Source organism: Lampetra fluviatilis, chromosome 30, assembly GCF_964198595.1.
Source record: "Lampetra fluviatilis chromosome 30, kcLamFluv1.1, whole genome shotgun sequence".
NCBI classification, from domain to species: domain Eukaryota; kingdom Metazoa; phylum Chordata; class Hyperoartia; order Petromyzontiformes; family Petromyzontidae; genus Lampetra; species Lampetra fluviatilis.
This window is the reverse complement of record NC_136304.1, coordinates 5,850,558-5,877,578: the sequence shown is the minus strand read 5'-3', so window position 1 is coordinate 5,877,578 and position 27,021 is coordinate 5,850,558. Positions and strand designations below refer to the sequence as shown.

At 49.5% G+C, this 27,021-nt stretch overlaps 1 protein-coding gene across 2 annotated transcripts in view; it reads right to left on the bottom strand.

The window, feature by feature from the left end:
* The window catches only part of EVL (Enah/Vasp-like), a 43,178-nt gene that overhangs the window by 12,073 nt on the left and 4,084 nt on the right, over positions 1-27,021 (bottom strand). For both annotated transcript variants that reach the window (XM_078870413.1, XM_078870415.1), the window contains exons 2-4: positions 9,697-9,862; positions 7,146-7,323; positions 1,036-1,114 (exon numbers count right to left, since the gene is read on the bottom strand). In XM_078870413.1, coding sequence (XP_078726539.1) covers positions 1,036-1,114; positions 7,146-7,323; positions 9,697-9,862 — 423 coding nt within the window. The remainder of the gene's footprint in view (positions 1-1,035; positions 1,115-7,145; positions 7,324-9,696; positions 9,863-27,021) is intronic.

The following is a 27,021-nucleotide window of genomic DNA, read 5'->3' as shown; positions in this document are numbered from 1 at the left end:
ACCCGCTTACCGCTTGGCTTCATCTCGTCGTCCGCGTTCTAAACCAAACTAAAAACTGAAGGTGAGGCCCATTGAGCTATTTTAGCTCGTTTTCAGAAGCGACCTGTCCACAAATGATCGCCCAACGAAGTGGCTTATCGTGCGGAAATTTATAGCAGCCAAATAGTCTAAACGCACGTTTCTAAATGCGGAGGGAAACTCCGGATGGATTCAGAGAAAAATCCACGTGCAAATATACAGGTGTCAGGGTTGAGTTTGAACCCACGACCTCCTGTGTACTAGGCGAGGTAGTTAACATCTTGACGCCATGGCACCCCTGAGCCGCGGCTAAGGTGACAATTAAGCGTAAGTGCATACATTATTGACCTTGTTTTTCTCAGCCATGAATTCAGTATTGTTCGCACAGCCTAAATAGACCATTAACATACCATCCACGTAGAATTTGTACAAAATTGTATTCACCGAGTCTCGCACACGTGATTCGATGACAAGTACAGTGAGTGTATGAATCAATTACAATCGATGGAACTGATGCATATCGACACCGTAACGTGTCTTTATTTCTACTAATGTTACAGCCAATTCTGGTGACACACCTTCATGTGTCGTCATGTAATGTTATCGCGACCATAACATGTGAACTAGTGAGTCACACTGAAATAAGAACTTTGTATTGAAACCATCAGCCCTCGTCTTGTTTTCCTGTACTGTAACAGGCACCCTTTTTGGCGTGTCGCTCACATGCATTTAAATAAGCTTATTTGTATTTCACACTTAACATTCATGGACATTGCCACTAAACGAGTTATGCCTGATAATGCGCTCATCAAATACTCTCATCGGCCAACCCTTAATTTAAACGCAACTTGTCTACTTCAGAAGCAGGATCTCCGTGACAGTTGCCACATCATACGTCCACACGGCAACCGCTATTGGAATGCGATACAGCAGTGCTACGTCACGGCTGAAAACGATTCGCTCGCTTTACGCACGTTAAACACGAACAGCGTTACCAGTATCGATGCAAGAGCTCACCTCCGCATCTCCAATTCCTCTGCAGAGGGCCCGTTTTGCAGGCTGCTGACGATCGACGGCTGCCGTTGCAGTGTGGGACCTTGTTGGAGAAAGAACAAATGAAAAAAACCCGTCACCGCTGGCACACCAAAGCGATGACTCGTCCGCAACGCCTGCACACCATCATTTTTTCCAAGCGAAAACAGCGCTAAAAAATGCTGCGGCACAAAGCTCCAACTATGGACCGGTGCAGAGTGAAACGACGCTGGGTGGGGACCCGGGTTTAGGAGACGCGACGCGGGAATTCAGCCACGCAGGTTGCGGCGTACTTTCAAAACGGAAAGAAAAACTCGGGACATCTTTTTAAATTTGCATGGAATGAAGGCGATTGAGTTACATCCAACAAACCCAGACCGGACTATTCTACTTGCCACCGCCGAAAGGAAACGGGCTGCGGATTACAATGGACTGCGTGCGGCAATCCCAGTTTTGGTTTCAACGGCGAGGCGATTCACAGAAGCACGCTCTCCGCTGAACTCTTGGCGCAACGGGGCAACGTGAACCCACACGCCATCTTGCACAGGCTGAGGATCCTGCAGGGCCAGTAGCAGACGCACAGGCAGCGGCAGAAACAGTGCCCTCCCAACGTCGGAGGGGGCGCCTTCAGCTTCTCGGCCGTTCTTCGCTCCTCCGGCAGCTCGCTGTCGTCATCCGTCGCGCGGCACCATGCCATGCCAAGTAAACGTTCAAGGCTTTATAAAGGTGAGGAGTTGTTTACCGTTTTAATTACCCGAGCTCGAGAAATAGAACGCCGTAACTATCCGTTCACTTTGTGTGGATCGGGAGATGTAAACCATTGCCGCAATGATGTCGGCCGTCCGCTGTGAGAGACGGCGTGCGGTCGGTCCGTCGACGATGAGTGAACTTGGCAGCGGCGCTCGCTTCATTTCATCCCACCGTGATATCGAGCATCGTTACATCTCGGCCAGCTTGTAGAACACGTGGCTAAACAGCGCACCATCAAACTCCCTTGAAGAATTACGAAAAATGAACCTCCTTCCCCACCCATCCTGATCACTCCGAGAAAATGAAAAATGAAAACTTTTTCTCTACGTGGTGCTCGAGGCACACGCCGTCGCGCAAGATAACCGCAGCGGCGCCCCAAGTCGCACGTGGCATCCGATGGGGTTCGGAGGGGGGGGCAATGACACTTTTCCCAGCGACACGTCGACACGCAACCACCCCCCCCCTCCACCGGGGACAGGACACGCCGCGACCGCCGTCATCACGGCATGTGCTAGCAGTGGCTAAACCAGGGGGCGGGTTGGGTTCCTTTTGCCGGCTCGGCATCAGGTGGCATCACAGATGATAGCGAAGAATCCCTCGGTGGGGCCCGCTTCAGAAACAAAAAACAAACAACAAAAAAACCCCGCGTGAATTATTGATTTCCGACGTGCGCAGGTGAGCCCATCAGCGGTTACCTGGTGCCTGAGTGAACAGAGCGATTGCTACAATTTGAAGGGGCAGGGGGAAAAAAAACCCCATCAACATCACCAGTCTGCCAGCTGTTACAATTGTTTGCCAACTGTTCAGATTCACAACAAAGATGAGTGATGTTGATGTTCTGCAGAAAATATATATTGTTCCACGCAGGCTTGGTCTTAAATATAAGTACGGTTCAGATTAACGCATGTTTAGAGTTCCTCCCGAGTCTAACCACAGAAATGTTAACGATGCCAAATGTGACTCGGCTAGACGTAACGTCTGGCCGATGACAATAGACACAGTACTTGGTATGTGAATTCTCAAGGCGATTGCCAAGGGTATTTACTGTGACCAGAATGCACGCGCAATTCCTTATAAGTTCAACCTTGGTGGTTTAGCATTCTTAACAGGTAACCAGCATTGCGGCTCTATGAATTAGAAACATCGGTTTGACCGTCATGCGATGAGCGTTACTCTGTGGCAGGAGAGAGTGCTGCCCCGCTGCCGTACGGAACGGAGGTGACTCGAATGGATGTCGGAGGTAGCTCTATGATACTCGCTTCCACGGTACGTTCTCTAGTAAGTAGGGTTGCACTGCTACCTTCGAAATATCCGAATCGTTGCTTCGTCTCGTGACGCGACCCGCCCCATCGAACGATGGGGTGACAACATTTACCAGAAAACTAAAAGATCAGCTAAAGCTACGCACGTATAGCACAAGCGTGGTTATCAAATATTAACAGCCAGGCCATTATGTGTGCGACTTCCGCTTTTTGTAATGCGCGGGGCTACTTTCGCTGACATGTGCGTCCAACACAATACGCGCCTGAACTATCGTGCCTTAAACCACCACGTGCGGGTGAAGAAGAACGCAAAAACATGGGCCGGTATGGACGTGACGGGTAACCGCACATTAAATTTTGAAAAGAATCATAAATGAGAACTACACTTGGTTAATTCTGGAAATGTCTTCCACCTCGTACCTCCTGTTTCAGAGAAAGGAAGTATAACGGGGCGTTTTTTAAATGAATAAGTAAATTAACAAAAGGTAACGGCCAAAACGGTTCCATGCGTGTGCCTGTTTTGTTACTTTGTCCGAGACGATGACCTTCGGCGTCATGTGAGGCGAGCTATGGAGAGCATAGGATGGGGTGCAGAACTAAAACTAAACTCTGTAATAGAGGGTTAGATCGCGTAAATAGAAATGTGTCGCTAAACCTGCCACAACCCGACACAGCCAATTAGTAAGGTTTTTCACGTAAATAAAACATGCCAATTCGTTACGAGTGTAATGAGAGCAGAGTCAACCTGCGTTGTGAGTGGACTAGTGGCCACGGGAGGTAATGACAGGGGAGTCAGCCTGCAGTCCGAATGGACTAGTGGCCACGGAGGTAATGACAGGAGAGTCAGCCTGCAGTCCGAATGGACTAGTGGCCACGGGGGGTAATGACAGGGGAGTCAGCTGTGAGTACGAAGGAACTGGTGGCTACGGGAATGATCGAGAAGGGAGCGCGGTCAGGTGACGGAAGAGGACGGTGGAGTCTGCTGGTGGAGCGAGCTTCCAGAGTCATTGAGAAGGTTCGGGAAGGGGGGCGTGGCCTCGGTCCGTATATAAGGGAGATGCACGGGAGACTTGGGGGATGTTGCAGTGGGGTCTCCGCCTGTCCCCGTGAACGTATCTTCAATAAAGAAACCATCTCAAGAAAAGTGTTTCAAGTCATCTTTACACTAGTACAGCACACCGGTGTGTTGTAATTTCTATGCATTAATCTTGATTTGAAGTTTTCGTGACTGCAGGAATCCATATTCTTTGGTTCTTTCGGTAAAGTGACGTAGGTAGAACAAATAAATAATAAATTTCGACGTTTTCATCGCAACACAAGCAAGTTTCTTGTTCAGCAGTTCTACAGCTGTATCTTTCTACCTGATGACGATTGCTTGTGTTGCAATCAAAACGTCGTAAAAAAAAATTCTACTTACGTGACTTTACCAAAAGAACCAAAGAGTATGGATTCCTGCAGTCACGAAGACTTCAAATCAATCTTTATTTGAAGCTTTCGTGACTGCAGGAATCCATACTGTTTGGGACAGTCTGCATCAGCAGCAGGCCATGCTTTCCCACCTGATGACGGATGCTTGTTTTGCACCCGAAACGTCGTGATTTATTTCATTTTATTTTTATACCTACGTGACTTTACCGAAAAAACTTCAAATCAAGATTGAACTGCCTCTACGGGGAGGGTTTCCACACAACTGTTAGATTTTTACATGCATTAATTCACCCCCTCCTCCCCCCTGGCTTTCGCACCTTAGGGGCTTACAAGTTACATCACATTCATCCCTCTAAGAACGAAACAGGAGGATTTCTCCACAAGTCTGGCTGATGCCTGATGATGCTGTTGTAATTACTGGTGAAACGTCATATTCAGATTGTCAATGTTGTGGATTTACTCTCAAACACACCGGTGTGCTGTACTCGTAACGAATTGGCACGTTCTGTTAACATGACAAACCTTACTAATTGGCTGTGTCGGATTGTGACAGGTTTAACGACGCATTTACATTCACGATCAAACCCCGAAAAAACCTCTTATGGATAATATTGGTTGCGAAAGCCTGTGTTAAACTAAAATTTAACTTTTCATTTTACCAGGCAAGGCCCACTGAGTTATACGGCTCTTTTTCAGAAGCGACCTGGCTATCACAAATGTTAGCTCAATGAGAAGTGGCTTATGTCGAAAATTTACAGCAACCAAATACTGCAAACGCATGTTTCTATACGTAGAGGGAAAAACCGGAGGACCCGGAGGAAAACCGACACGACCACAGGGAGAGAGACACGCACACTCCAAATATACATGCGTCAGGATCGGGATCAAACCCACGACCTCCTGTATACCAGGTGATGTAGTAAACATCTCACCACCATGGCGCCCCGAAAGGAACGGGCAGGAGAAGTTGCGTCAGATTGAAGGTTGCAGTGTGCATGCGGAGTGGGGAAATGCATGCGGCGCATCTCACAGAGACTGGCGACGCTGGAGGAGGCGGGAAGGCGTGAAAAGGGTAGTGGCGTCGCGGAAGAGAGACTTGCAGAGGGGTAGCGGCTGTGGTCGGTGTGTTTGAGGTTGTCAAAGTGACAGCGATTAAAAATATATGCTCGAATTCGCAGGTACAGTAACTTCCCCAATGACATTTTGAACATATACAGTAAAACCTTGGATTGCGAGTAACTTGGTCTGCGAGTGTTTTGCAAGACGAGCAAAATTTTTAAATAAATATTAATTTTAAATTTCGATTTAAAGCTTTCGTGACTGCAGGGATTCATCTTCTTGGTTCTTTCCGTAAAGTCATGTAGAATGGAAATAATAAATTAATAATACTTTATTTTATAAACGAGCGAGGTCTTGCAATACGAGTAGTACGTGTACGCTTTGTCTGCCGAGCGTCACGTGATCACAACTTATATACAAGTGCTTTGATATACGAGTGCTTTGGATTACAAACACGTTTCCGGAACAAATTATGCTCGCAATCCAAGGTTTTACTGTATTTAGCAGGTACAAAAAAAAATGAGAACAAAGACTGCTTGCCGTGAAATATTTTAGTGCGGCCAAAAGCAGCTTCATCACATTATAAGCTCGCAACTTGCAATATTTTGTATTTGAAAAAGCCGATCTGCAAAGTAATAGCCCTAGTATTAAAGCTTGAGTAAATAACACCGCTGGATGTCAGAGCACTCGACTCCCAACTTCCAAGTTAACAGTTCACATTCAGCCAGTGATCAACTCTGGGACCCCCTACCCTCTGGGTCAGATAAATTAAGTATGATTTTGATGCAAGTCTACTGTAGTTATTCAATGCAGAGAATAACCTCCACCATAGCAATATGGAATTCCCACCATTAGCTCAAGGCCGCCAACAGAAATGAGCATTGCTCCATTGTTAATTTCAGCAGGTAGGCTTTTTGGGATTGAAAATAAAAGCTGGTGTATGTAAATTAGGAATGAGACCTATGCATCGATTAAAACCGAACCAAACAAGAATACATTGTGAAGATGAACCGTGATAATTCATCGAATGACCATGGGGTTCAATCCACGCTTGCCTATAGCGCTAACGCTGCATTCGTAAGTGGAGATAAGGGCACGTGATTAGAGCCGAGCGGCATTGGCCAAGGTCGTTTTTAATGATGCCAAGGTCGAGCAATGACCCCGACCTCGACCACCCAAAGTGGAATAAGGCCATCGGCGTCGTTAACCCCTATCGGCCGAGCGGCTGTACGCTCCACAAGATGGACACTGCCTCCTGGGTCATCTGTCCACAAACTGGCTGAAGGTACGCGGGCCACGAGCGTCGCACGAAGATGGTATTTTTTGTTTCCTTCTCACACTCCCTATCAGCCGAGCAGCTGTACGCTCCACAAGATGGATCCTGCCTCCTGGGTCATCTGTCCACGAACTGGCTGAAGGTACGCGGGCCACGAGCGTCGCACGCAGATGGTATTTTTTGTTTCCTTCTCACACTTAAGTTATGAGAGCCAGCGTGACGATCATTCCGTACGCACGACCCACGGCCGCCGGCATCGACGTCGCACGGTCGACCGGGTCGTGCCGGGCCTGTGACGCGAGGGCGGCACGTGTGCTTACTCGTGTCCTGGGCGCTGAGCGCATCCAGGGCGTGCATGATGCCATTGGCGAACACGTTGGCGTCCTCCTTGCTGCCAAAATTGAGGCCGTACACCTGCCTCGCGTCCCTCCACTGGTGGAACATGGGCGTCGCCTGGTTGTACTTGAGGCCCTTAGAGAGCGAGCAGTTGATCACCACCTGAAGCGCGCACGTACAAGCAGTGTTACATATGTATAAAACAAAGCCAAACACAAAGATCCCCCATATAGCCTTAACATACTGTTGGGGTAAGTGCTGTTAGCTAGCACCGACAAAGGCCGGCACGGCACACGAGGGGGTGGGTGGCAAACACCACGCCCAGCGAAGTTTATACACTGCACTAGGTTCTGATTTTGAGGCTGCGTCGACATAGGAGAGGCCCAGGACCGATGAGCGGGAGTCGAACTCGTGTCGCCGGGTTCGCAGCGCAGCCCGCTAACCGCTGCGCGACCGCTCCCCACATATGTAAGTATACACATACATGCACGCGCACACGATGCGGGCAGTGGTGAGAAGGAAACTGGCACAATTTGGACACATATTTAAGATGAACGACAACAGCTACATTAAAAGGGTGTTGTTTGGGGGGGGGGGGGGAATGGAAGGAACAGGAAAGAGAGGAAGACCTAACAGAGAACGGCTTGACGACGACATAAGAGAGTGGTGTCAGAAAGATGTGGCCACTACTTGAGCTTATTGGCACAAGGCAGAGGAAAGTGGAAACAAACAGCGACACGTGCAACGGCCACCTACGGGCTATATGCCCATGGATCGTGATGATGCTGATAATGATAATGGACACGCACACTTACAAGCCGGTACCACCCCCCCCCCCCCCCGGTCCATCCTACAGACGGGGTGAAGATGTTTCTAAATGACAAATTCTAAAATGAAACTGCATTGCGCGAGCAACGCGAAGCCTCGGGAGGCTTCAACCCTCCGCCGAACCGTCGCAAAAGTTTCAACGACCATATACACCAATGCCATACGTCACTGGTTCCTTGCAATGAGAATAATGAGCTGCTGCTTTGCTCTGTTGGGTGAAAACATCACTGGAGGAAGTGCTGCGACTGACCAACTGACATAGAGATGGACAGAATGACTCACAGATGGACAAAGGAAGTTTCTCAAAGTGCTTTTGTTCAGGGTCTAAGCCAAAGTGTACCCACACTCAAATGAGCATTGGGCGGTGCTCATCTCGGTTGCCTGTCCACACACAGCCAGTTGTGGAAAGTCTACATTACTATGGTGGGGGCGAGTACATCCACAGCACAAGCACTGATGACTACCCGCAAAACGGTACTCATTTTATTGACCTCAGAATGATGATGGGGTGAGTTGAGGGCCAACCGGGAATTGAACCGGCGACCTTTCCATTGTGAGCCACTGCGCCACCCAGTCGAAAATTGTGGGCAACACAAAACATTGAACTGCATCAATGTATGCGTACAACGATGATTTCCGCACCTCCGATTAGCACAGTTGGATACGTGTGGTGCGAAAGAAGTTCAACATACACGCATAATGACGATGATAAGCATGTTAATTCATGTGCTATTCCCTTTTAAGCGAGATATGAGAGGGTGTCCTTGGGACTAGAATGGAGAAATTCTTGAGCCAAGTGCAACAAGAAAACGCTCAGCATCCAGGTCATAAAAAACGAGCCAATCGCAGCACGTCTAAATATAGACGCGGTAACCTTCACAGCCTTGGATAAGGCTCGGCGTCAGTAATGCTCATTCGTTTTCTTTCACCGAATTTAAAAAAGAAAGTTACCAGTCCCTTATCGGCTGACAAGCCTCACTCAAAATAAACCATTCAAAGGTGTTCGCTCATTACTAAAGTGTCTCGTTCATAACCATTCATTCAGTTTTGCCTTTGCGGAGTGCATAGCGCATTACAAGGAAATTAAATGCAGAATCAGGACTACAAAGAGCCATAATTTATCTTTATGGACTCAAGAGACAAATGCTGTTACTGAACACATTAAGGCTGGCACCCCACTCAGCGGCGTTTTGTGGCAACCGCTTTTGTCTCTGCAATGCAGCTCCCCACACACACACATGCCCACACACTCATATCACTGCCCTACCATTCAACAGAACACACACACCAACCAACATGCATAATGCTATGCCACCCGCCACCCGGCAGAATGCAAACAGGTACACATATCACTACACCAGCATTCAGCAGAAACACACATACCAACATGCATACTGCTATTCCACCACTCATCAGAAAGCACACACACACACATCACTACACAACCATTCAGTAAAACACAAACAAAAACATCTCTCAAATAGCCTTTAACAGACCCCTGGGGCAAGTGTTGTTAGCGAGCACCTATTAGGGCCAGCACAAGCACACGAGGGAGTGAGTAGAGGGCACAACGCCTGGCCGCCTTTGTCTCCCCAGTGTTGCACGTTTACACATCGCGCCAGGTACCGAGAACGCCGGCAACTCTGCACAAGCGCACTTCACCCACTGCCTCCCGGCCGGCTGCCGCCCAATCACCGCCAACGTCACCTGCTGGTCCTGCATGCGCCGGCCGACCACGCGAAAGGTGTTGAGGCTCGTGTGGTGGTAGATGTGCACGCGGCTGAAGCCCTGCTGCCCTCCAGACGGCAGCCACTTCTTGTTGGCGTCATCGTACACCATGACCTGGGCCCGCGCCTGGCAGATGCTCTGCTCACTGTGCAACAGAAAAGGACAAAGACAAGGATCCCACCATGTAGCATCAACAGACTTTTGGGGGCAAGTGCTGTCTATGAAGGCCGGCACGGCACACGAGGGAGTGGGTGGCCTGCACCACGCCGGACCGCCTTTGTCTTCCGAGTGGCAATCTTTTACACATCGCACCACGTACTCATTTGAGGCCGAGTCTACCTAGGGGAGGGCAAGGTCCGGTTCAAATAATCATCACTGGTGTTGGCCGTAAGCGGTATTGAACCCGGGTCGCCAGGTTCATAGCGCAGCGTAGCGCTAACCGCTACACGGCCACTCCCCTCATGGTGTCACACAGACACAAGTGCGCGTGGACCATGTGAAACGCACGCACACACGAAGAACCGACATTCACGAAACATGTTCAACAGTACAACAACCGCCATTCGCCACTAAGTGGCGGTGACGTCACCACGACGCTTGTGCCAGGCTATGTGCACCTTGAGGCCACGTGCAACAGTACGCACACACAAACACACGCGTGAAATTCACGCAACGCACAATGACACACACAGGGAACACACCAAAACACATGCACGCGCGCGCGCACAGACACATGGAACACATTTCACTATTACGCTTGTTAACCCAGGAAAGCCTCACTGAGTCTCATAACTCTTTATCAGGAGGGTCCTGCCAAGTGTTCGCAGTAGGGGGCGATGAAGCATATTGCAACCGAGCAAATTTGAAACACATGCTCGCAGACAAAACATGCACCTAACAATTATGGCACACGGTGAAAAACACGCAGACACGGATACACTGACACACACGAACAAAACACACGTGCATCCAGGCAAAACAGGCACAGCAAACCAAGTGCATCGTCTGAAACAATGACAAGGAGCCGTGGCAAATCACAGGAAAAAGCACATTCATTTAACATCCAGGTGAGCAGATGAGCACGTGCGAGTTTTTCCTTTCCTCGCGACATACGGAGAACCGCACACGTTACGCTTTCCTGAGCGGTTACATTATCACGGTGAAAAAATATATATATACACATCAAAAACGAAGTTCAGTATTCACGGTAATAATTAATTTTAGAGAGACAGAGAGAGCGAGCACACCAGCGACCAAATGGTCCCTTGAAATTATTAATGAGCGATCAAACTCTGCTCGCAAACTGGAAGGAGCCCTTATCCGCACAATTAGGCTGCCTGTGTACAGTGCTCGGAGTGATGCGTCCCAGGGGATGACTGTGGGCGAATCCCGCTTCCTGTGCATAAGTCGCAGCAGCAGCAGCAGCAGGGGCAGCAGCGGTTGCATTCCAGGCGCCGCGTAAATGCTTTCCTGCATGACGTAAAATCTGTCAACGGTGCAGATATTTTTTTTGTCCTGAGTGCCACGCTGCGCGCATGTGCGAGTGTAAATATAAATCAGGGACGGTTTCGGCGAAGTTTCATCGCCACCAGGACCTCGCCGCTTTTGGTTATGAGCGCGTCGCTACACGCGAACGGTGCAATCCCCCATTTCCCCGCTCGCGTGTAGCTGAACCGGGGCCCCTTTTTTGTTGTTGCGGCGGATGTGGACGGTTATCGTTTTTCTCACTTGAATTGTTCCAGGGTCGCTAATGTAGCCCACAGCCACACCGAGAGGTATACTCGGATGCGGTGTGCTGGGCACAGAAATATATTGGACGTGTCGCTTTGTGGCCTGTCGGTGGTACGTTACGAGGAGCCACAGCCCGAGTAAGAGGTACACCTGGATGTCGTGTGCCGGGTCCAGACATTTTTTTTGTACGTAACTTTGTAGACTGGAGTGGGTGGTACGTGACTAGTAGCCACAGCCAAAGGAAGAGGGACACTAAATTGACTTTCATCCCGGCAGCAGCGGCTTATAGCTGGCCATCGAACGAAGACTGCATCGTGCGCTTTCAGATGCGCATCTGTGGCCATCTGGAACGCTCTCCCTTCCAATATTAAAAAGCCACAGGAGCGATGCACTTTTCAATTTAGATTGAAAACCATTTTTTTAGAAATGCTTTTCGTGTTTAGTTTGTTGTCCTTTCCCCGCACCTCCAATGAGCACGATTGGCTACGTACGGTGCGAAAGAAGTTCAACTTGCATACATACATACTTACAGATATGGTGACGAGTACAGAAATATGTTCAGGATCGCTTACTAAGACAGACCCAGCTGAATGGAAGCCCTGGTTCCCTTCCTTGAACATGATTAGCACATTCCGATGGGAAATTACCAAAGCGGGATGTTACGCTGTAAGATGATGTGAAATACACCATGAAATCGCTCGCTCGAAAAACACAATGTGGTACGGCTAAATTCTCACATTTAGAAATGGACTCCTCCAGTAAAATCTGCTTAATTTTTACTCGTAAAAATTAAACTCGTAAAAATTATAGCTTGGTGTTCAATGATTCGACTCCCCAAGCCCACAGCCTCCCCACGCCCGCCACAGTAATTTAATGAATTATGAAAAAGCTGGGTCACAATTTGATGCCAGAATAAATAATTTTCCTCTAGTTTCTCACCATCTCATTTATATTGTTTCTCATCTTTTCCAATTCGTACAGATTCGTGTGCTCCGCTCCCTTAAAGGTACTCTTTGGTTCTTCCGGTAAAGTCACGTAGGTAGAAATAAAACAAAATAAATCACGACGTTTTGGACGCAACACAAGCGCCCGTCTACCGATGTTACCTTAAATGTAACATCGTCACATCATTCGTATGCAATGTGCATTATAAATTGTCGTGCATATGACTCGATGGGTTGTACAATGAGCGTAGGAAATAATTCTAATGGATTTGATCGCCAACGCTGTGTGTAACATGGCACACGCACGCACACTGGTGTCTAACATAAACCTCAAAAGTCTCCAACTTTGGTTCAAAACTAAAAAAAAGTGCACATTGAAGCGAACGGGATGTTCCTGCCATGATGAAGGCGTGCGTCTTTTTGTTTGTTAAGGGTGTGGTGGGGGGGTATGCAGGGGGGGAGGGAAGGGTGGTTGGTGGCGAGAGGGAGGGGGGTGGAGGGAGCGGGTAGGAGTAGGAAGTGGTGTGACCACAGGGAGTGTTCAAGCACTGGAACTCTTGGAAACGCTGGAACGCACGGCAGTTCACGCACACGTGGTACAACGACGGCAGCCCGACTGCTGCTGTAGCCGAAACGCAGGTAGTTGATGAGCAGGGGTACACACGTCTCGTGTTTGAGCGAGAAGGATGACGGCGAGCCAAAACACCGGGCTTCCTTGTATTTCCCCCGGCAACAAGACTCAGCCTTGTGTGGCTTTCTTTCGTAGGATTTTAACATGGGGCACTTGAATTCCATCTATTACACAGCACTGTATAGTAATAACGATGTACGGTAAACACCGTTTCACGCACCTAGTGACCAGATTTTGATACCCGGCCATGGCTAACATAGGCTGCAAGTGATATCTGATCTGTTCCTGGGCGTCCTTACTTCACCAACCCACACTGACCAGCGTGAAGTATGGTCAAACAATCCCTGTGACAAGCACGATTGTGCGGAGGCCTTCATCAATAAGCACGGTTGGCTACGTATGGGGCGAAAGAAGTTCAACATACATACATTATTAATGCAGAAATATAGATTTCGTAATAGAGGTTATTTTGGGTTAGATCGTGTATGGTAAATATTTACGTGATCTAACCCAAAAATACCTCTATTATGGATAATATTGGGTCGCAAAAGCCTACGTGTTATATACACATTTCTTATATTTCGTAAGCCCATCAAAAAAGAGTGCCTCTATCTATGGAGACACATGCGAGCACATACATGCACAATCACATGGTGTCGGTGTATATCGAACAAAGATCCTCGGTTTTCAGACTGCCGGGACAAGTGCTATCAGCAAGCACCTATGAAGGCCGGCACGGCACAAAGTGATGGTTGTAACTAGCACCATTCCTGGCCACCTTTGTCTCTCCTGTGCTGTTGATTTAACCCATCGCACCAAGTACTCACTTAATGCGCAGCCAACCTAAGGGGAAGTCCAGGACCGGTTCAGGTTATCATTTTCCACTGTTCATAAACCGCGAGCGGGAATCAAACCTGGGTCCCTGGGTATAATAAGCACATTGTGCAAACCACTGCACAACCACTACACATGTCTGTGTACAAAGACAGAGGTCAACTGTTCTAAAACATACTGTTGGGGCAAGTGCTGTAAGCAAGCACCTATGAAGGGCGGCATAGCATATGAGGAGTGGGTGGCCAGCATCAAGCCTGGCCGTCTTTGTCTCCCTCATGGTGATGTTTAAGCACCACACGAGGTACTTATTTGAGGCCGGGTCGACCTAGGGGAGGCCCAGGACCGGTTCAAATAATCATCACTGGTGTTGGCCGTAAGCGGAAATTGAACTCGGGCCGCCAGGTTCATAGCAGTGAGTTTAACCGCTACACTACCGCTCCAAAGGAAAAAACAAAGATTCCCCGTATAGCCTTAACAGACTGTAGGGGCAAGTGCTGTTAGCAAGCACCTACCCAAGGCCGGAACAGTACACGAGGGGGTCAGATAATTGTCAGTGGTGTTGGCCATGAGCAGGAATCAAACTTGGGTCAGCGGGTTCGTGCGCGCAGCAACGCCAACCACTGCACTACCGCTCACCACGCGTCCGTGTACATGTACACACCCACGGTGTTATTACGACACACACACGGAATGTTCTGCAAGTATCAACAGATGTATGTTCCAAGGAGATTTCAAGTATGCGAGCATGTCAAGTCACAACCGGCCCCAGTGTGTGCTATATAGATTACGTTAGGGAGGGGGGTTCAATCCTCTGAAACAAGGAAGGGGAAACAAAAAGTATGGGACGCCGCATGCCCCATTCCCACGCACCCTTGTGGCTCTCCGGCTCTAGAAACCGCTGCTTACTAGCGTGGTCCACAGCTGCAACTGTTGGCGATTGAAATTATCTATTAATCCATCGATTACGGCTTCAATCAGGCCGACGTAAAAAAAAACGCCCCGGAATGCACCCGTTCTTTTCAGATTTCGGAAGCTGACGAAGCAGTGTTGAGCATGGATAGAGCGCTTGGTTAGTCGGCCGCAATGCATAGCCGGTGCTATAGGCTGCCTACGGGGTTTAGTGGCGCAGCAAAAGCTGTTGCTCTGCTGTAGCGCTGTGTCCCGTCACCAACCCCGTACTGATCAGAGTGGTGAAGTATGGCCAAACAATCCCCATGAAGGCCAAAGCATGCATGGCGAGGCCCTCATTCAGCAGTGGATCGATAAAAGTTACCTTCACCGACCTGTATCGACCGAGCCCAGTCTGAGGCACCGGACCCCACTGACGTTACCCATGGGTGGGGGAATCGAACCCAGGTCATCGGAATTTAATCCCCGCGCAAACATTCCTCACAGTTGGGCTCACGCCACGCACGCCCACGAGCTCCAATGAGAACCAATTTTGTCTTTTCCCTTGGTGAACTTTGAGCAAATCGCCGAGGGCTGCTCTGCGAATCCAGAGAAAGGCGTTTCACACAAACACAACAACACCACGGGGCGCGGTCGGCGAAAGGTTTTGGCGCTTCACGCCGATCAGAAAAACGCAAGGCCGTCAAAAGAGAAGGGGTCAGCGGCATCGATGCAACACGTAAACATTTACAACAAACCTGATCCTTGTATACAGAAATAATTACAGCGAGTTTGTCATTCGCTAAACAAGGTGTCTTTTTGGAGACAATGCGTCGTCAACCACGCCGATGTCGTCGGCTGCATCACTCGTTTTTGGGTTCTGGTTTCTTGCAAAGCGTTTCCCAAGTGTCGCAATGGAAAATTAAAAACTCTACAGGAGCGTGCGACTGTGGACATCCAGAACAGACCGGTCATAATGCCGCAATGCCCCTTTCCACAAATACGAAGGTGGCATCGCAGCGAACCATTCCCACTGCTCCTGACATGGTCATCTGGCTTGACCAACTGAAAGTGAATTTGTAAGTGTTGCTCTGAATCTACATCGGCCATACAAAGTATGACATCCGAGTTTATTTTGCCCGGCTGCCTTACACGGGAGATCCGTGGTGCCGCGTGAGCATGGCGGCAGCAACAACAACGAGAACGAGAGAGGCAAAAACAGCGATGCCGCAGAGAACAAGTACGGACAGGGTCCTTAAGGAACGCTACAAAACTAACAAAAGAGAAATCGTGAAAAAACACCCACAAATGTTAAGCGGCAGTCTGCATTGTAGACACCTTCACCCACCGAGAAGACAACAGTGCCCAACAAAGTCCGATAACATGAACGCAAAAGAACCAGGCATATACTCGACTGGACTCAGCTTGCTATATTTGGGGCCCTCAATCCTCTGGGTTGCTATGCATTTAGTACAGATTTATAGAAACCCAACACTGGTTTTTCAATGGATATACCGGCCCCCAACATAGGAATGTGGAATCTCCACCAGTGGCAAAAACAATCGCTGTCAGTAAAGAGATAGTGCCATTCAATTTGAAAACATTCAAGTAAAAAAAACACATTTACCATCTCATTAGTACTGTTTCTAGTTGTTTTCCGTCTCATTTGCAGTTTTTTTGTTCAAACCGTTCGGCTAAATGTCAAATTAACATACAATTTACATATATAGTGCATAAATAACAGTTTCACCAGCACAATTCTACTAATTTATCATTCACACGGCTACTGAATTGAACTCTAAATGTGTGCACATGTAGACACACACGCTTATTAATTAATTCATTTGCTTCCAATTTTTTAGAGCATGCAAAGGAAGACGGAAGATTTCAGAAGAACACAGCTCACGTGAGCTTGCACACCACGGCTCTCCGTGGACCACCAGACCTGTTGTAGTGTTTCAAAGAGGGAAATAAAAATAACGACCAGCCAAAAACCTCGGCCCGCATTTTTGCTAATCTAGAGTTTCGCGGTCAAACCTCTCACGTGCAAGAAGCAGCAGCAGGTAGCGCTGATTAAACCCGAGCGTGAATAACATCTTATCTATACAGTACAATACGGGTGCTCGACTACAGCTGTTGCTTAAACTTGGCATGGCGACACACACACAGCGCCTAGCACAACGTGATAGGTGCTTTAAAAAGAGAACCCTGCCAAACTGCCCCCCCCCCGCCGCCTAAAGAATATACATCGCAAACGCTGTATTAATACTTTCTAAAAACTTTTTATGGGTTTAAAAAAAAATGTTAATCACGTGTCTAATGCAATGCTTATTAGCGAGGTAGAATTGTTTACATTGTGGCAATGTACTTTTGATCGCGTGCCAAAACGTGTCACTCCCCTTTCCGCCACTCCGAAGTTCACTGACCAAAGTTGACCACCAGCGTTGCGTTGTAAGCCCCGGTGACTGTACATCAGAGGTCGCAAACGGGTTTTGATCCCTTACCCGTACCCGGCCGAACCAGGGATCGCAAACAGGTACCCGTACCCTACCCGATACCCGGCTACCCGTACCTGGCCGGGTATTGGGTAGGGTACGGGTACCCGATTGCGACCTCTGGGATGAAGCCATGTTGCAGGCGCGGGTGGGTTGATTCTAGGAACTTTAATTGTGAGAAGAGACAAGACGTTGGGAAATGAGTGACAAACGGTGACTCACCAGTGACTCACAGCCTACCCGTACCCGGCTGCACCAGGGTCGCAAACGGCTACCCGTACCCGGGTACGGGTATCGGGTAGGGTATCGGGTACCCGGTTGCGATCTCTGCTGTACGTCGTTGCAGTGGTTGGCCTCTTGCTAAAAGGTCTCGCTGGGAAAAAGCCCTGCCCCACGTGGCAGGCTTCCACACTTTTGCCAATTATCACATCGCGTGATTTCTATTACAACAGCATTTGCATTTGAAAGGGGGAGATCGATGGGCGTGAATAGGAGAGCCGTGGCGGGGTGCAAGGCACCGAGTGTGTTCGAGACCCGGACATGCCGAACCAAAGCGCCCCGAAATGCGATTACAACCCTTTTTTTTATTGCGGCCCGCGTAGATTTTATGTATAAACAAATCCCACCTTTGACCCACGGGCAGAGAGCCGCAACTATGGCTTAAGGCTTTATGGATGAAGCGTAGGCATTAGCAGCGTTAGAAAGGCAGCCAATGTGCTTTCCGCGAGAGCTGCAAGTCGCAGGCTAACGCGAGAAATTAATCCGCCAGCAGAGGAGACGGCTGCTGATGTAGATGCAGAGCAAACACCTTCAATTTCACACTCAGGTGGTCAAGTCAGATAACCGCGTCACGAGTCGCGGAGTGTATCGCTGTGACGTCTCCTTCGTATGTGTGGATCGGGCATTGGCGCAGTTGGGGGCACATGCACTGGATTACAGAGAATGTAGGTTACTGAGCCCCCAGGCCTCACTCAAATGAGGGCCCTACAATGGGCATGTGGGTGGTAGAGTAAGGACTCTACACGACATTCCGCCTTAAGCGTCCAGAAACCTGCCTGTAGCGTCCAGAAACCTACAGGAAACCTACAGGTTTCTGGACGCTACAGGCAACCCAAGAGACAAGCAGTGGAGTTGGCACTCACGGTGCTCATGCCCAGGGGGAAGAACTACATCCAGAAGTTGGGACACTGCAAGAGTAAAACTTGGAAGTGGGATACCGACGGTGCAACAGTTCATAGATCTAGCAGGAGGGAAGCAAGACGAGCGGGTGAGGTGTGACGGCATGCACAGCCACCGCCGTGTTGGTGACCTCTTTTGACACCGATACCGATCTTGAAAATGCAATCGAAACGTCCGTCTTTCCATCGAGAGCGAACGAGGGCTTCACACGGAGGAGGCAGCGGGAGGACACCTCGGCCACACACCTGGCCCGCTGCACACGCAAGCACAGCAGCCGCTAATGCCACCGCGGACCTTGGAAGAGGCTTATCTGGCCCCGAATGAGGAGGGGTTGCAGGTGCAGATTACCAGGCTGCGAGGCTGATTAATGATGTAATATAGCGGACGCACCACAGGGGCCACCCGAATCGCTCTGCACACGTCCACCTACTGTAAACCCAGCCGCTATGCTGTATCACCACTTGAAGCTTATCCTGTTGAACTGCATCGACATTGGTGTATTGATCCTTTCACTAGCTCTCAAAAGCGCGCATTTATAGACTACTGTATGGAATTAGGTACGGCTGAATTCAACAGCTTTGGCTGCGCTGATAGCCAGTCGTGTGTGTACAAGAACTTACGACATGCGGGTCAACGGTTGGTTAAAGCAGAATAAATACACCTAGGGTCACACTTTTAGGGGTATTTTGGGCCAGTGCCCTTATTCAGTGGCGTATTTACGAAGTGAAATGTTGGAGAACGGCGAGGTAAAATGTGTTTACGTATAATTAACATGCATGCGTAAGCAAGAATAAGCAAACTTTGTGAGCTCGCAGTCTGTTCCAACCGTTGCGTACATCTTGAACGGGCCAAAGAGACACAAAGTAACATGACTACTAACTTAAGGATACACAATAACAGTTTTGTTGTACACAATCGACGCCAAGGACAAATGCTTGAGAGGATACAACAATAAACATTAATAATTAAGCATTGAGCAGCAGCAGGAGGAGGGGTAAGTCTTAACCTTTTTTTCATTTTTTTTAAGCGGACCCACCCCAACAGCGGTCAATGGCGGAGCTGATAAACTCCCCCACCGGATGCGCGCTAGACGAAATGCACACAGCACGCACTCACAACATAAACACGGCGCGAGTGGAGTATTATTACATAGGCTGCGGCTGCTGGGCAGAACAAGGAGGAAGTCCGTGTCCGAACTGGCAGAATAATCGCGGGCAAGTTTGCGCACGGCCGGACGGGCAAACATTGCCAGTGATCCGAGCAGAATGGAGTTTAGAGGATCGGCAGCCCGGGCAGAGTGCCCGTCTGTTCCACCGCGTGCCCCGCCATGTCCGAACAGAAATGCGGCAGGCAGGCAGGGCATCACACGCTCCTCGGTACCAATAAGCAGAGGGCCCTCAAACACGCCAAACTATTCTGCACGTCCTGCCTGCCAGCAGCGCGTGGTGGGGGGCGAGCAAGTTGCAGCACCTCGGTAGGTGAAAGATATGAAATAATTAAGTGCCTGTCTGGGTGGGGCAGGAATGTGTTTTTTTGTCTTTTGTCGGCCAGTGCGTGCTTGTTTGAGCGACTAAACTGTGTTCTGCTACTCATAAAAGGCGGGTTAAGTAAGCGAGTGAATGCTCTCCTTATGGTACGTGCGATGCCGGCCCGGTGGGGCCCGGTTTAACAAAGGTCACGTGTGGCGAACTGTGCCAAAGGAGCGCAGCCTCTGCAAAATAAGAAAATATCCATCTTTTGAAAAGAAAATCAGAACTACTTGCAACGAGCAAGCACAACAACGCCGACTTCGTTCCCAATTCCTTCTCAAGAGTTGCGCAACTGCGCGGAAACTTCAACAGCGGGGGGGGGGGGTCACACTTTGGTAGTTTCAACGTGGAAATACTCAAAGAGATCCCACCCCCCCCCTTAGCGCGAACAACACCATTTAAATGCAGGGGGGGGAGAGAAAGCCTGGCCAGAGCCAACTCCGAGAGCTGCAACCTCATTCCGCATTACGCAGCAAGGTGGGGCCCAAACTTGTAAAACCCGAACAGACGCAGCTCCCGGAGCGCCCCGTGCTTTGCCCAAATTAGGAAGTTGTTGCTCTCCCTTGCCGAGGCAAAAGCGACGAGACAATCCCTAAAACACTTTGGCGTAAAAAAATAAATAATATAAACCACCCCCCCACCGCCCCCAGTGACTCCGCCGCGGCGGTGAAGCGAGCAGACTTCTCCTTGCCGACTCATAAAGTGGAAGTTTAAAACGGAAGGCCACCTTGCGACGGGGAAGCGTTTATATTCTTTGCTTCCTAACATCAAAATGTGCTAAGGTCGGCCCCCTGCGCCAAAGGGCCCCCCCCCCCGTCCCACACCAGCCCCCCCCCCGCCACTACAGTAGTAGAAAGCTTTGGCGCAGAGGTCGCAAACGGGTTTTGATTCCTTACCCGTACCCGGCCGCACCAGGGTCGCAAACGGGTACCCATACCCGGCCGGGTACGGGTAGCCGGGTATCGGGTAGGGTACGGGTATCGGGTACCCGGTTGCGACCTCTGCTTTGGAGACTGCGTTTGCAGCAAAGGGCGAATTCCATTTCGCGCCGCGAGGATTCCTCGTTCACAATGTTATCACAGCGCAGCGTCTGGCCACGGATGAGAGCAAACTTTCCCTCCCTCCCCCCCCTTTGTTTAATTCAATTAACTGCTCCACTTATTTGATTTGATTAAGCGGCTCCAAGAGAAACCTATACTTGCACCCACGACCACGGCTTACCCCCGCTTGCGACGAATCTACTTTTGGGTAACAAGTCAGCATTTCCTGAGAGTGGGCTGCACATTTGATAGAATTGAATTCATGGCAGGGCAGGAAAAAATGAAAAACAGTTGATGCTCAACTGATAGCCCTTCATTTGCAGTACATCGTGTAACATTTTATAATTCCCGGCTCTGGACTTGTCTGCCTTTTTAAGGCACCGCACGGAGGGTATGGAAAAGTTCCTGGAAATTCTGCCTCATGTTTGCCGTGCGCTTCCGGCAGAAGGTGCCCTTCCACCTCGTACCCTACACCTAGCAGCCCCCCCACTCCCCAATCATTCGTGACTTGACATCCCCATGTGGTCCTTGTTAAAGACATTTTAAAAAATACACCCCATCAATAATTGTGGATGACGGTCACTCGTGCACGGTCGGGCTTGCACGTTGCTACCTAATGGGCTCCCAATGCCAAGGTTCACATCACAAAGGGTGAAAATAACAATAACAACAAGCGACAAGAATGCTTTAGCGTAAAAAAAAAATTCAAGGGAGAGTTGCATTGTGAATTCTTGGCAAGCGCGTTTAAAATGCTCGACTCCTTTGTCTGTCGCTACATGTGCAACTCAAACAGCAACAGAGGGAAGGGTCTGTGGCCCCTGCCTGGCTTTGTGCGCGGCATTAACGACCAGCTTTTGTGCGGCAGGTACATAGACCAACACAATATGCCCTGGGCACTTTGTGGCACAATTCTGTACTTTTACAGATTACAGAAGGCTTTATGCATGCCTCTATATGCTTGGGATTACCGACACTGTATGTATTTTAAGTGGCTTTAAGGGATAATGGCCGGTGGATGAGAACTGCTTTGCGGCAGCAAAAGGAGGGAAAGTGTCCAAGAGAACATCAAAAGTAGAGATGGAGCGATGATATCAGCTCATGTGCAGGTGCTGGGTGTTGCATTGTGTGACCGTGATGAATGGCTATGACTTAAAAGGGGGCCTTCATCCAGCAGTGGGTTGATGATGGTTGATGGTGATGATGACGTGCTTGCAACGTCCTATATACGTGGGGTGGAGTGGTAGTGCAGTGGTTCGCGTACTGTACAATGAGAAATTCCCAGTCACGGCTTTAACATCAATGGTAAGTGTTATCTGTCCTACTCCTCACCAACCTCTGCGCTTGGCAGTGTGGTGAAGCAACTCAAGCAACGCGCATGACCATCGCATCACCGCATGGCGAAGCCCTAATCCATCAGTGGATTGAAATTCTGGAAATTAAATACACATAGCCAAATCATGCTCCAGCATTAAGTGGCATCTGACCTATGGAGAATATAGAGAACATGTTAATTGTAAAAAAAAATTACATGAGTTATTTTAGAACTCTCAAAGTGACCATGAGAGCTGAATCTCCAGCCTCTGTGAATTTCCCGAGAAGGCGACCCATGCAACAAAGGCACGTTATACACAGAAAATTGCGTAAGTGATCTCAGTCTTCCTCCAACAGCTTCGGAGTCCATGAAATAAGGCCACTCGTGAAAGCTAAAATATTGCCCGCCGACTGCAAGGCGCCAGAAGCACACGTCAAGGGCAAATGCGTCGCGTCATTTCGTCAATGCCAGCAGCATTATTTGGTTCACACTCTCGCAAGGAAAATTACTCGGGACGCAAAGCTGCGTCGCGACTGTTGTGCTGTACTCGCCCTGCTTATACATGTGGCAGCTATGATTGCGCGGGAAGGGGGTGGGGAGGGGGAGGAAACACGCAGATATACAACCTCAACGCGAATGACAAATGAATTTGGCAAAGTGCCCGAGACAAACAACAACTCTGCACGCCACCTGCCCGGTCTAGATACTGGCAGGAGATGAGCAAGAAATGATACTACCGTGTGCAAAGACAATGACCATGGTGGTGGTGGTGATCATGTTGATGACTGTGAGGATGATGTATTAAAAAGGGTCTGCCAGGCAAAGAGGTGTATGTGTATTCAGTTTACAGAACACACAAGTGACAATGGAGTGGAGCCGAGGACTGACAGCACACACCAGCAAGTCTGCCCGAGATAAGACCCATATAGCTGGCATTCCTCTCTCCCACTGCAGCTGTTAATCTAAAGGATGCCTAACTGCAGTCAAACGATCGGCTACTGTACAGTTCATGTATATTTCATCTCACTTCTTACGTTTTGAGCCAGTTGGCGTATCAACATATAAACACACAAACAAGCACAAGTCAAACGGCGTTTGATCACCAAAGGCCGTTTCGATACATCCAAAATATGATACTCAAGAAATCCCACGAAATCGTCACCCAGGATCTAATTATCCAACGTTACAGACACGATGAGAAGCATGGAGGGGGGGAGGGGGGCAAGGGCGGGCACGTCAAACCCAGGAAAAAGTTAACGGCGCTCTGGCAGTGCGAGCTGAGTACGAGTCAGAGGTCGCAAACGGGGTTTGATTCCTTACCCGTACCCGGCCGCACCAGGGTCGCAAATGGGTACCCGTTCCCTACCCGTACCCTACCCGAAATGAGTGACAAACGGTTACTCACCAGTGACTCACGGCCTACCCGTACCCGGCCGCACCAGGGTCGCAAACGGCTACCCGTACCCGGCCGGGTACCCGGCCGGGTACGGGTAGCCGGGTATCGGGCAGGGTACGGGTATCGGGTACCCGGTTGCGACCTCTGGTACGAGTAGCATCTATCAGTCCAGGGTTCTCCGTGCCAGCGCCATCAGGCGTGAGCGCAGTGTGGTGTGCATCGAAGCGCCAACAATGGGAATCCGAAACCACCATCGCTGGAGGGTTAAGGTGATAATATCGTATTAGATTTCTGGCGCGTATGTAGACTCGTGACTTCTACACCCGTTTTCATCACGGTAACCCCTAAACTTCAATTCACGCAAACTGCGGGGAACGGTGGCGCAGTGATTAACGCACTTCTGTGAAATCCGACAGACGACCTGAATTTGATTCCCAGCCAGAGCCAACACCAGTGGCGAGTACCCCTCCAACCTCTCTTTCAACAACCAGCACCTGAACAGCGTGGTCAAGTATGGTCAACACAACCCCTACATAATGGTGTGGGGAAGCTTTCATCCAGCAGTGGCTTGACAAATGGCTGTAAATTATGCATTAATAGTACATGGCATGGTAGATAAATGGTGCTACCATATCAAGCATTTTGTCAAAGCTTACTGGCAATACATAACACAAGGTACATGTGTGTGCATTCATATACAAATCCACGTCCTTTTTAGCGTAATGTAAAATGCGGTCTTTGTACAAAATAAATAAATAAAACGCACATGGTTCCGAGAATTTCTTCAGCAGCCATTTTTAAATGACCCAAAACATCACCAAAGACGGATCTTCAAAGTCCGGCTACCGGAAGTTCCCCAAAAGTGCTCTAAAGGGGCAGCGCTCAGCAGGAGCCGTCCTGCCAATGTGGGCGCAGTTTCATTGCGCCGATTGCTAATCCACGTGTCTGGAAATGGCTGTAAGCAGCAAACGCCTTGCTTTTTACCGTGTCTGTAGGACTTAGACGACACAATCCCATCCCGCCCGCCCGCGCGAGACAGCAGACTGTAAATGTATTTTTTGTTACTTTTCTTTAGTGCTTAATTTACAGCTCTTTGTCAATTCACTACTGGACAAAGTCCTCCCCCCATGCCTTTGCGGCGACGGGGTTAGTGTGACCATTCTTCACCGCGCCGTTCAGTACGGGTCAGCGAAGGTGGGGGTGGGGACCGGTTCAAATATCGAACTTGGGCCGTCAGGTTCGTGAGCGCAGCCCTGCTAACAACTGGGTGCCAACCGCACTCTGCCCTTATATCTTACACCAAACAAAAGCCCGGTCCTTCACTTCGCCTCATCATCACTTACGGCACACGCGCGTTGAATAAAGCCGATTCGTACCGCCGTGCCCATTTTTCAAGTGTCTCCACGCACGGCCGTGAAGTCCGTCCGGCATACGGCGGGGGGGGCGGGGTGTAGATGGAGATGGTGGAGAGGGGGGAGCGGGGCGGAGAGGAGTTTCTAACAAAATGTTCCTGCGCCTGTTCACTTTTTCGTTCAGTCAGCACCGTGACTGTAATTTGTGCGGAACAACAGCTGTGCCCGCTCAGCTGTCCACTCTTCACTGGCTCGCTCGTCCAAACACACACACACAGGGTCCTGTCTCGTCACCAGGACCCCGTCCCAGCCGAATAAACCTATTCAACAGTCATTTTTGTTATTATTCCACCCATATTTATCTTTATTTACTTACACACACGCGAAGATAAAGAGGCCCGTTTATGGGGAAATTAAATATACCGTACTGGTAGAACGACCATGAGACCACGAGTCCTTTCCTATTCTCTTGTTGAGAAGTGCCACCATCGTGCACTCTGTAACACAACCGACATGTGCACATCCTTTTATCAATTCACAAATAGCCTCCATGTGGGTAATGGGAGATATTTGAGCGTAATTCACCTACAATGATCAGTGCCGATTGGTGCGAGTGGAGAGCATATGTGTTAGCATACAAGTACGGTAAAACAATGGATTATTTTCCTCGACGGACCTCTGCTGCCCAAAGCGTAGCCCTGAAGACCCATAATACCTGTTACGTGTGGCAGTTCGACCAGCCCAAACCCAAAGTCTCGGCGCTGCTTTTCCTTCCAAGACCCAATGGGATCGGATGCATTCGGGGCAGTTTGGTCGTTGGGTCAAACCAAAACCCAAAAATAAAAAAGCAACCAGTCGGCACACCACCTGAACCAATCGAGTTATCCGAGACGGATTCCCGCAGATCAAGTCCACTTTGAGGATGACACTGCCTGACGGGACCTGACAAGTCACCGCTCAAGAAGCAACACAACGAATTTAGTAAAGGAATTAAGTGCTGGCCTCAGGTGCACCTACAAGCTGTCCTCCCACGCAAACGTCACTGACGTTGTTGCCTCTGACTGGTGTCTGACCACAGCGCTCCGTCGGCGCCCAGGAGGTCCTCGACTCACTCGGCCACGTTCAACGATAAACCTGGCGTGACGGGCAACGCTTTGTAGCGAGCGGCGTGAAAATGAACACGGAGGCACTTATAATTAAATAAAGAAACTTACAAACACACAATCGGTGCCGCCGCGCTCGCCAAACGCCAAGGGCTCGATACGCACGGACAGAGCCTCAAGTGTTTGCCGGAGAAAGCTAAAGCACCCTTCGGGAAGGCAGCAGGATGACCAAATACAGTAAGGCGCTCCACTCCACATGCACAGCAAAAAACCCATCCTGCTTTGGGCACGGTGAGAGACACTCGCCGCGTATTTCATCGGCGCTTTAGCGTGGAGCCGCGAACGGTAACGCACCACCCCATGTGCTTTACAGCTGTGCCACACGTCGTTTAGGGACGACGTCAAATTTTTACTCAGTTCTTGAAGAAGTTCCCAGATTCGAGGAAGTGCAACATCGCGGGCACGCAACTCGCAGTGACAACCCCGACAACACGTCGGGAGAGCATGCGCTGTACAACCGTGATAACCCTACGTGGTGAGATTAAGCACCGTTAATCGTTGTCGAGGATGCCGTTTTACCCTCGAAAAAAAACCCCTGTGGAAGAGATGGAAATACGAATTTCAACCACACTAACCTGCGGTGGGGGGGGGAGGTCTTTTTTGTAGCCAGGATGGGTGGGGGCGCAAGTGGCATTACGATGGAATGACATGCGGGTTTACAAGTGAATTGACCTCCACAGATTTAACATGATTTACCGGCAGGGGCAACAGTGGAGGACCTGGCCTGTTACATTTACCATGCAGCAGGCGTGTTACGCTTGAGAGGACACGCAAATCCTGGAGAAGGATAAGAGGCAATATCAAAGAAGA